Genomic DNA, 12,435 nt, shown 5'->3' on the forward strand with positions numbered 1-12,435 from the left:
ATTTTCATCAAAATTTCGAGCTTTATAATCTGAATTATTAGAACATTTCGAGATATAAAGTGCACGTTTCAACCGACTACAAATCCCGTTGATTTTAAAGATTTTTTTTTGGTGACTGCTTTTGCGATGGCTGAAGTCCTATTTACAAAAACTCTCTTGTTTCATAAGAAATTCATGCTTATATGGAAAGAGTACAAAAATCCGTCAGCAAGAACAAAACATTATTAAAAATCTTCGTGGGACTTAAATTGTAGGGGCTATAATACTGCTTATCCAAAAATGTAGAGAGTCTTGATTAAAAAGCTCGAAATTTTGATTACAATTTGTTGAATTTTACTAAATTATGCATAAAGCTTGAAATTTATATGGTTTTGGTCAAAGCTTGGAAAATTATTTTATAGAAAAATAAATAAAATTAACTTGAAAACGTTATGCATATTAAAAAAAAAAATCACTACGTGAACACTTGTTTGAGTCATTGTATGTTGTTTGTACATACATTAATGTTTTTTTTTTTGTTTATGAAGAGGAAGCTTCGAAAGCCTGTGTACCCCGTCATTGTGAGACTTTAACCCGAACTAAACCTCCTACCGTCACACACATACATATGTATGTGTAAATTAATGAATAAATAAATAGTAAAAGTGCGCAAGAAATATTATTTAAACTTGTATATTTGAAACTGAGTCTCAGTGTTTAATTTGTCGGCGTTATATGATTTATGCAAAAATTGCTCAAATACAATTTTGGTCTTATATTTTTAGGTACGTTCTTTATTATATACATTTTTGGGATTTTAGTAAACTAGCACTGAGTATTTCATGTTAAAGTAAAACGATGTTAACTTAAATTTATTTTTAGCAATTTATTAATTTCATTAGACCCGCAAACTCGTTATCCGTCACTATTCGTTCGTAAAGTTTGTATCTCAGTTTATTTGCCACTCCTCTTAGACTTTAGAAAACATAATTTTAGCTGGTGGAAAGTGCAGTTTTTGATGAAATTTTATTTTTTCAGGCTTACTAGGAATTTCATTTTCTTCGAGTAATTCTTGTATTTTGGCTTTGAATAGAGAAAGCGTGATTCATTACCTTTTCCAATGGAGCACTTAAACTTATGATGGAATTTTGTTTACCCAACTTGACCTTTTTATCGATATTTTCCACCCCCATAAAAAAAAAAATATATTTATTTTTAAGTCCATATCTGTCAGTTTATAATTCCTTGTTATAGGGAAATACTAAATATCAATTTTGGGCATTTTAGCCTTTGTACTTAGTTCAATATTTCAGTTTTTGTCTTTTTAAAAATTGCAATTATATAATAGGGTGGCGTGACGGTAACTCTAAATGACCAATTCGCTTCTCCTATCTTATAATGTACCTGGTGCAAAATTTCATTAATCTACCTTCAATAGTTTTCGAATTACAGAATTAAAAGCAGCTAAAAAAAAAAGGTTCCGTACTTCATGCGGACTACGCCCCTCGTGTCGGTTGGGCGGGAATGGAGGGTAAAAAGCCGTTGGGATTAATTAATTAATTAGATGTGTCAAATCTTAGACTGTGCTCCGAAGTCCAGTTTTAGGTCTCACGTGCGGCCAAGAAAATGGGCACTCCATTCGGGAAGAGATCCGAAGGTCACCCGGTATTCAAAGTACTACGTTTCTATTGGGCTTTGGATATTTTTCGCCAATTTTTTACGTATATATATATATATATATTTATGCACATACATAAGTACATCTTTCGCAGTTTGTTGTTTGCTAATAAAATAAATGTGAGCATTTCCCCAGAATGGTCAACCAGGACCGAGAACTAAAATGAGCAATCAGTTGTATGGGAGCTATAAGTTTTAGTGGTCCGCATTTGACGGTTCCGGCACTAGATTTGTGCAGCTCCGTAGTTGTTTAATCGCCGCTGTGTTGAAAACAAAGGTAGTCAAGAATATTTCACAACTCCGCAATTTTTATGCCGTCTTTTCTGTTTAAAATATATGCGTTTCTTTGCTACAACTGGTACTTAAGTATTTTACGATCCGCCTGGGCATTAATGGAGGGATCCTCGAACATATGTAGGTCTGCACCGTATTAGTCGTATTTTGTTTTTTTCGCGTTTGTGAGTCTGATTTCCTTGCTGGTTTTGCAGTGCAATTTGCCTGCTGCTGTGATTTTCCCATTCGATGCTGGTTTGTTCGCCGCCAACAATGCTGCATGCAAGTACCCAATCGTACATACTTACATACATACATATGTGGTGGTTTATATACATTATCGCCCAACATTGAAATAGTCTATATGGCTTTCGAAGAACTACTCTGCATTCTCTGCAACTCTTATCTCCTTTCGACTTTTGCTCAGTACGGTGTTCTTCGTCGTCTTTTACCCGTTCTGGCGCGAGATGCATTGAATATTGCGTAGCGTATGTTCATAAATTTTGGCAACAGCTACGTTCTTTTCCACAACACTACGCCAGCTCGGCAAGAACTAATGCTCTTTCCTTGAGACGTGCTGCCATCCGGAAAAGTCCTTGGCTAAAGGACACAACAAGTTCATGGCAAAGTGTTGTATTGTTTTGTGTTGTTTGCTTGCTGCATTCCGCTTGTTTTTTTTTCTCTTTTTATGCGAGCAGCTTAGCAATGGTTAATGCCATAAATACTACAATGCATCCGCGGCATGTCGGCACACCGGTATTCCGGGGACGGGCTATGCAAGAACATCCTGGATTGCGCTATCGCACCACTGCCGTTGCATCCGCTTCCACTTAGTCGACGCCACCGGCTTCAACAAGAAATTCATTTTCGTCAGAATGACTGCCAGAACATTTATGTGCATTGACCCCAAAAAGCTGGTGATGTCGTTGATGTTGCTGTTGCTGCTCTAGCAGACGATAGTGGTAATAACATTTTTTCTGTGGCTATACTAATATACATACTTGTACGTAGTACATCCACTATGCAGTGAAAGTTTTCCGCTTAAAATGGTTTAAATGTGAAAATAACTTTGTAAATGAAAAAACCGAATGCGACTGAGTGACTGAATGAGAGCAGAAATGACAGAATAATGAAGGGATCGCTTAGGCACTGGCAATGGCATTGACGCTGGCATTGGGCGAATATTGGACTTAAATTTGTTCTCAAACTTTTTTGTTTAATACATATTTGAGATATTTATTGAAGAAAACATTTGTACAATTTAAGACGAAAACAGTGTTTTAAAAGTACATCAGCTACATACATATACCATATAACATAACGGTTCAGTGGTTCGAACCAATTACAAAAAAGTTCAAGAACCGGTATTTCTGAACCGCGGTTGGGTTCGTTCAAATGGTTAAATTTTTTGAATGCCAAATGATACAAATATTACAAAAATATGATAATTCTATGTACGTACATACATGTATAAAAATAAATAAAATATGGATAACAAGTAGTATCTAGCAAAAAAACCGACATCAATTCTCAAATATTATCAAGTAATTTTTAGCAAAAAAAAACAGGCTTAAATATATATATATAAATATAAATATATTTATATATATATATTTCATGATGCAATGATCGGATCTAAACTCAGACCAGTATGGTCAGTATGGGACCACCTCTGGTACACTACCTTTCCGATGCAAAAAGAATTATCAAAATCGGTTGGCGTGGTCCAAAGTTATGCGGTAACATACATAAAAAAAAAAATATTTCGACGAACTGATTACCTCCTCCTTTTCTGAAAGTCGGTTAAAAGTAGAAAATATATTTACATAGATGGTGAATGTCGATCCCTTTCTGGTGGGTATTTTCGGTAATATTTGGCGTATGTTGAATACCTGGTCTCTGGTGGATACATTAGACCCAAAGCAACACTGATAAGGCCCAATCAATTTGTTGACGGTGGGCTTCAGTCTTTCACACAATACGCTCGATAAGACCTTATAACCTATGCTGATGCGTATGGCGGGGTCGCCTTTCTTGTGGATTGGGCAGAGTGCGGGCATTCGTTCAGCTGTCGATAGTCTGCATAAGAGCTTATGCATGCACCTTATCAACTCCTCCTCACCGTACTTGAAAAGCTAAGCTGGCAGACTGTCAGCTCCAGCAGCGTACCTCGTCATAGACAGGCGGTCGAACATCGACTCCATCACCATCGACTGGGAGCTCCAGGTGGTCTACTCCTCAGCCTTTAGTGCTGCTACCCTTAAGTAGCGTGGAAAAGTGTTCCCTCCATAATTTAAGCACGTTCTGGACATCGGTCACTAGGTCGCCATGGTTGTTCTTACTGGCATTGTTCGCCCTGGAATTGAAACCTTCCGTAAGTCGCCTAACTCTATGGTAAAATTTTCGCGCTATTTTCCTGCCGGCCAGCATCTCAACCTCTTCGCGCTCACGTATTTGCGGAGGCATTGTTCGTACTTTCAATTGGAAGGGGTTTTTAAATGTATTTAATTATGCCCATAGACTTTTTCGCATGTGCTAGTAATTAAAATAAATTAATTTTTACAGTGTTCCACCCGTATCATATAAAGTACCGGCACGACATTTTATTTTTCTTTTCTTTATTTCCCAAATTTCATAAGCTTTTATGGTTAATTTGCTTGCCGGATTGTATCAAATCGCATACTCTAATAAATGCCTTTGCATCTGTTCACTTTGTGGTTGTGCCTCGCAACTAAGTAAGCATCATATTGGAATCGGGTTTAGGGTCATCACTCGTTTCGTGGTCTCATTGGCAGCAGCCCTTTATTTGTAGCTTCCCTTTGGTGGTAAATTTTCTTCAAAATTTGAAATTACCCAGCCAAATGTGCCAGCTTGGAATTTAATGTACTCGAATAAAGCAAAGATTAACATTTTTAATTGCGCTACTTCCAGCATCGAACGGCAATGCACATTTAAAAATGGAGATTAAATATTTTAATTTTAATTAAATTCCTGTAGCGCTTCTCGTATTTTTTCGTCTTAGAGCCTACTTGAAAAAATGCTGCTATTGGAAGATCTATGCGCTTCTTCTTACAGTGTAGTATTTTGCACACATACATATTATGCATACTAGATGACGGAAGGACGTCATCCAACACCTCTTACGCAAATACCACATACAAACGTGTTTTTGTACAAATGCATGTATGTATTTATTGTGAAGATGTTGGAAGATAATAAAATATTAATAGCAGTCAGTAGATTTCAAACATTTTTTTATGCTCAATTTAAAAAAAAAATATTAACTGCGTAATTTAGCTTATCAAGGCCGCACAAAACCACAATAAATCGTACTCGTATACTTAGGCATTTAGTAGCAACAATTTTCCAAGCAACTATTAGTAAGACTATCATATTGCAAAATGAACAATTTGTGCTATCTAAACGATCTATCTAATATATTGTAAACACATACACATATAAATATATGATGTGCCTATAATTAAGTTTTCTCTCTCTGTTTTTCAGTATTGGGCAAAGGCCAAGGCGAGACTTGCCGTTATAGATTCCTGGGTAAATATGGTGGTTACTGTTGGATCGTGACACAAGCCACAATTGTTTATGACAAACTAAAACCTCAAAGTGTCGTTTGCGTGAATTACGTTATAAGGTAAGTACGAAGATTTCTATTTATTCCATACGTTATTTTGTATGTATAAATGTTGGACGGACAATATTCGAGTTGTATGCGAGAATGTATTGACGCGTGTGAAATTCCGTGCAAAATTATCCGAGAAAATAGTGTATAGATAAAAAGTGAACGCGAACAATTTGAAATCGATGATATTAATTAAAAGAATTCAAAACGAAAAACTTAAAAATAAATACAGTTAAAAGAAAATAAAAAAGTAATTAATAAAAATTTGCCAATAAATGATTGCAAAAGCGTTTGTATACTTGGAAATGTATAATAAAAAAGTAAAATAAAAAAATGAAAACATATTTATAACTAAACAAAATAATATAAATGTATTGAAATATTGTCAAATAATATAACAGATATAATATAATAAAATAATACGAAATAATTTAAAATATAATATGTAAAGTAATATAAAAAATAATAAAATAATATGCAAAATCACAAAATAATATAAAATATAATAAATTAATATTAAAAAAATAATATAATATAAGAAATAATAAAATAATGTATAAAAAAATTATATAAAAAATAATAAAATAATATAAAAAATTATAAAATAATATGAAAAGTAATAAAATAACATGAAAAATAATAAAACATAATGAGAAATAATAAAATAGCATAAAAAATAATAAAATATTATAAAAGTAATAAAATGATATAATAATATGAAATATAATAAAATAATATAATAGATAATAAAATAATATGAAAAATAATAAAATATCAGTTAACAATTGCTGATAGAAAGTAGCATAAAAAGAACAAGAAAAAATTAGCAAGTGATAGGCCTATCGGACATTTTAGTTAGGAAGTGATTACAAGCCATAATAGATATCCAAGTTTTTTGTCTTTGATGAAAGGCTGTAACTAATTCTGATAGGTTTTAGTGAGTAATGGACCGCCTTACGTACATATCTATGAATGAATGTACGTTGGATAGTGGCAACACTTCGTTATATGTATAAATGAGATTTGTGCCTTTCCATAATAGTAAAAATAAAAAAAAAACTTCACATATGCATGTTGAGGCAAACGGCAATCGAACCTAGGATATGTTGGAGCCTTGCGAATAATAGCGAGCACCTCTGCACACTCAACTACAGTGAACTGGTTTTCAAATGTTCACTTTGAATCAAATTTCTTTGCATCGTTTCAACAACTTTAATTTAAAATTTGCTTAAAAGTTCAGGGTTACCCTTTAAACAATTATCTGAGTGCTCAGAATTTGTGTGTCTAAAATGAGTATTTCTTTCGCCATAAATAATATGGTTCTGAAACCAGTCAAGCAGATTGACTCATTTCGGACTCGTTTCGTGTCATAAATTGTGAGTTGAACAAAAAAAAAACAAAGTTCACGTAGAACTAAAAGTTTATTAATAATCAAAATTATAAAGAATATTTGTTTTTAAGACTAATATGACTCCTAACTTGGACTCGTATTAGCGTGCCCTTCGAAGAAGGGTATATATGTTCTTTTCTGACTCTTTTTTGAGCTCATAATGAGGGTTACAACTCAAAACTCAGATTTTTCTGACTCTAAAATGACTCCCTGCTTACATTTTCTGTTAAAAAAACTCGAAATCGCATTTAAATCGAATGGAGAAACTGTAAACCTTCAAACAAATTATGTTATTTTTTTTCTTAGACTAGCCGTTCGTTTACTCGCACTAATTTTGCTCACTCCATTACACAACAATTTACCGTTTTATTATTAATTAGTGCGATCTACATTAGCCATCTTCTCACAAAATTGTATGTCTGCTTTTAGAGTCAATAAAGAATTTCAATCAATCGTTTTTTTTTTTTAAATTCATATTTTATTACTTTATTTATTAAATTTTACTCATCGCTGAACTTCTGACATAAATTGCAACACACACATGCATACATATACATACGTATAGGGTGGGCCAAGTAAGACCTACAAATGATTACGCCACGCAGCGTATCTGGATGGAGGCTCGCTCCGTATCTCGTCTCAATTATTCTGCTTCAGCTGTCTAATATTTAGTTTCTGCTTTATTAGCACTTTGTCTTTTAAATATCCCCGTAAAAAATAGTCGGCTGCAGTTAAATCTGGCGAACGAGGTGGTCAAGGGAAATCTGAATTTTTTGAAATCAATCGTTCGCCGAAAATTTCACGCAGCAGGCCCATAGTTTGCTTGCAGTGTGCGCTGTCGCTCCATCTTGTTGGAACCACAAATAAGAATGCTGCTCTGCCGTGTTGCGGCAAAAAGTTGTCAATTATCGCTCCGTAAGAAGCCCCAGAAATGGCCAAAATACCGCACCAAACAGTGCATCTGGATGCCCTTGGACTTTCAGAGCCCCACAATCTACAGTTTTGCTTGTTGATATAACCATTTAAATGGAAATGCGCTTCATCCGACATCGAAAAATTACCTAAAAAATCAATTTGTGTGGCTAATTGCGTAAAAGGAGTAGCATATTGCAGTCGCTGTTGGTGGTCTTGCGGTAGCAGTGCTTGCACAATTTCTGCAAGTATCCACGACAATTTTCCAAGAGATTAACTAAAGTGCAGAAAAAAAAATACTAATAACATTAACAATTACTTTTTAGCAAAAAAAATCGACTTCAATTCTCATATAAAAAATATATGTATATATATCTCATGATCCAATGATCGGATGAGACACTACCTTTCCGATGCAAAAAGTATTATCGAAATCGGTTGACGTGGTCCAAAGTTATGCGGTAACACTACATAAAAAAAAAATATTCCGACGAACTGATGACCTCCTCCTTTTTTTGGAAGTAGGTTAAAAATAATTCGGTTATACGTAAGACATTAGTAGGTCTTATTTGGCCCACCCTGTATATACATTTGCGTCTGCAATATGTGAACGAATAAAATGTAGGTAAATTAACCATTAGATATAAATATTTTGTTTGTATTATTTGGGCAGCAACGCATCTCAAAATTAAATATCGCTTCAATGAACTTAAATTGAAATTTATTTCGGGCGCGTGTTCTCTTGAGCTCGAAAAGCACCATAAAGAATGCTGAGATGCAAATGAAAACTTAAATACAATTATAAAGTGTAAAAAGTAGACGATGAAGCTCATGAGCAAATGGCAAATATAATATGCGAATATTTTATTAGTTAGATGACAAAAGCTGGATGAACAGCCTCTGCTATACAGGTGTTGAAAGACAAATGTCAAATGTATTTTTTCTGACCAGCTGGCTAGTGTCATATATAGACACTTTGCTATTTCAGCCCTGCTAAGTGTTTTTCATTCGAACAAAGAGACAACAAAATGTGAAAGTTTTAAGCATCTGCCTACTTAGCAACAGCAAATGTTTTGGTACACGACTTGAAGGCAACCATTCTCAGTAATCAGTGAACATACCCACTCTAAGTTAGGGGCTATTTACGCAAAGTTTCGGTGTTTAAAATTTTTAATGCAAATAACTTGTTTGTAATCATGGAATGGGTGTCGTGATAATTGGCCTGCTGAAATGCAGCTACGAAAGGGGGAAATATTCCGACCGCTGAAAGTAAATCCATATTTTGTGGATGTGGCTGTCCCCGCACTGTGCGAATGCCCAAAGTAAAGAAGAGCATATCGCACAACATANCCTTAAGAAGCGTTGAAACAAAGCCGGACTTCAAAATCGAAAGCCTTGCTTCGCCAGCGTGCGAAAATCGTGTTTCGAACTTCATTTTGACCAAAATTTTTATTTATTTTTTATGGTAATTTTGATGCGATGCGATGTAAACAAGACTAACTGCATAAATAATTGCAAAATGATATTTTAAGTTAAAAATATGTTTTAAATGTCTTAAAATATCCACACGTTTTCAATAAAGCTTACAATATTGAGGTTTACAAACATACATTGGTCAAAAATGGATGAATGTTGTTTTGTCTTTAATATGTAAGATGGTTTTCAAGCTAAAATTTGTTTGATATGTTTTTTTTTATAAAAATATGGTTCGTGCTTCAACAAAAACTGTATAAATCAGACTTGCAAACTTTATACTGAACCTAGAAAAATACCGTAAAAGCAAAAAAAAAAATATTAAAAATCAATGCGATTTTTTAGCCGCTCAAAACTTGCACTTGTTTCATTAGATTTATAAGCATGTTAACTGCATACCCAAAAAAAAATTCTAAAAATTCCGGTTAAAAAGCTCGAAATTTATATAAAAATTTGTGGAATTTTTCCAAGTCCTGTATAAAGTTTGATAGTGTGATTTATATATTTTTTGTTAAAGCATGAACCATCAAATGGGAAAGTAAAAAAAAAATGGACACTAGCACGGGAAAGCAGTTCTTAAAGGCATGTTAATAAAATATTAAGTAAAATTATATTTTAAGCGCATGATTCAGCAGAAAAAACTAATACAGCCGCATAGAGAAGAAATTGAATTTTTTCCTGAGTCGTGAGAAAACCAGTACAACAAATTTGAGAGCTAAACGGGGTGATTTACAAACGAATTTTGATTGAGATAATATTTATACATATGTCAACTTGTTTTTAAATTAATATGATAACTAATTAGATTAAATAATTTTCGTTTGTGTGCACCTCGGTGAAAGCTATTACTACCAGTGTTGCCGTTTTAGCCCTTTGGTGGCTAGATTTAGCTACAACATACTTTTTTTGGCCACATAAATTTAAAATTGCCCCTAGCCCTTTTTTTAGCCCTTTGGAGAGTTTATTCATACTTGGCATGAAAAAGTTATATATGCTTAATTTGATATCATTTTTTTATCTATGTAAGAGATGAATTTTTAAACTAAGAAAGACTGATATACATACATATATGTATTGTATGTTCCTTACGTTTTTATACTACTATAGTTCAAAATAGATAAGTTTACGGCTCTTAATATGCTTTATTTGTTAAATGGCCCATCAAGTCGATTGACCGTGTGTGTTTTTGTGGTGTGATTGCACCAACTGCTGGTGCGACTTCAAAAACTATTTGAAAATTTTATGATTGTACCAGCATGCTGGTGTCGTCAGTGGTGAAATTAGCTAAATTTTCTAAGTAAAAAGTATTTTGGCGGAAATTTCTTGCCCTATATGGGTCAAAGCCGTTTTTATGGAAGAATAAGTTCATGATATTGCAGTTGTGAATTTCAAAAAAAAAAATACAATGTTTAAAAAAATGGTAGAAAAATTATGAAATTTCGGCTCTAATCATTTCGATCTTTCCTCGACCTCATTTGTAAAGAAATAAATATTGTATCAGCATGCTGGTAAGTTATATGCTTCGAGCCTGATGGTACAATCACTTGATGGAGCCAGCAAGCTGGTGTCGTATATCTCCCATTTTATACAAAAAGGTTTTTGGTTGGATAAAATATTAGCTTTTTTTGCAGACTTCGTTGTTTTTCTATACCATCACTTATTGAAAATGTTTGCGTGTATACTTATATATTTATATGTATGTAAGTAAAAAATTTAGCTACCATTTTTAGCCACAACGACTTTTTTTAGCTCTCTTTTAGCCCTTTTTTTAACGGAATTTGGCTACCGCTAAAAAGATTCGCGGCAACACTGATTACTACTGAACTATGTATATTGCTTGCTATTAGTTAGTGGGTCGTTCGTTCCATATTGTAACTGCCAAGCACATGCTCTACGAAATGTCATATTTACGGTGACCATATTTAGGAGAGCGGAATACGGGACAAAGCAAAATTTGCAAATTTTTTCCACAACAGCTTACAGATCTTAAAGCCTCCTTCAATGAACCTAGATTGTATTAACAGTATCCTTTTAGTTATATCAAAAATTTGTGGGATAATTTTCTCGAGATTTTACCCCGTAAAATTTGTTTAAAAAATTCGTGAAATTTTAGTATAATAAAGTGTAATTTAAGTCGCTAAGGCTTACCATTAGTTTTGGGCAATTTTTTCTTTGTTGATTGTGTTACGCATTTTTTTCATACAAGGTACGTATGTTCGACAATTTTTTTGAAAGAGAAACAAATGAGCAGCACTTTCCGCTCGCACTTTATTATACTCAATTTTATTGAGTTACAAAACTGCAAACCAAATTTTTTTATGTAAAGTTTCTCATTAAAAAGTTTGAAATTTTGGTGAAACATTTCCGGTTATTACCGAAATTCTTGAAAACCGCCCGAATGATTTTGTCTTTGTTTTCCTTTATCAAAAATTCAAGTTTTTTCCTTTCGTTTGGTATATTTATTTATTTATATATTTAGTCTACTGAACAGTTTAATTCTTATAGACTAAGGACAGATGCTTAATTAAAAATTCTAAAGAGATTAAGTCTAAAATTAGCAAAGGAAGTATTAAAATCTATGAGAGAAGAATAAGTGTTACACAACCGGATACATCTTGTTATCGGTTCATTAATAGTTTGCAAATCCGAACATTTTAGAAAGAGCAAACTTTGTAAAGACTTCTTTTTCAACTTTCTTTGTACTGACTTCATAAAAAGGATTCCATTATATTAAAAATAACAACATATAAAAATAACATAAGAAATTCCAGTGTTAATAATTACGATAATAAACAGAAATTAATTACCTTAATTTATACAACTACATTAGATGTCAATAGTTATGTAGAGGTTGTAAGGTGAAAAATGTACAACTGAAACTATGGTTTAGTTTAGGCACTTATTGCCGTAATTTTACATTAATGCCTGATTTAATTATACATGTTACAAAAATTAAAAAAAAAAATAATTTTGCCGTAGGCTGGTGATTATGCCTAGTGTCATTGGAAAATTTTACACTTATTAAAGATTTAATAGGTCATAAATATTTTCCCAACAACAATTACATATATTTTTCCGCTCTTAAATTTTTCCT

The 12,435-nt window shown here is 33.2% G+C and overlaps 1 protein-coding gene across 1 annotated transcript in view; it reads left to right on the forward strand.

Annotated features, from left to right (window-relative positions):
- The window catches only part of LOC108365697 (aryl hydrocarbon receptor nuclear translocator 2-like), a 26,861-nt gene extending 21,279 nt beyond the window's left edge, over positions 1 to 5,582 (forward strand). The window contains exon 7 of the mRNA XM_017619815.1: positions 5,437 to 5,582. Within this exon, the coding sequence (XP_017475304.1) occupies positions 5,437 to 5,582 (146 nt within the window). The remainder of the gene's footprint in view (positions 1 to 5,436) is intronic.
- The last annotated feature ends 6,853 nt before the right edge of the window (positions 5,583 to 12,435 follow it).

Source organism: Rhagoletis zephyria, unplaced genomic scaffold, assembly GCF_001687245.7.
Source record: "Rhagoletis zephyria isolate East Lansing unplaced genomic scaffold, Rhagoletis_zephyria_1.1 Rzeph_scaffold_01962, whole genome shotgun sequence".
Taxonomy (NCBI): Eukaryota; Metazoa; Arthropoda; class Insecta; order Diptera; family Tephritidae; genus Rhagoletis; species Rhagoletis zephyria.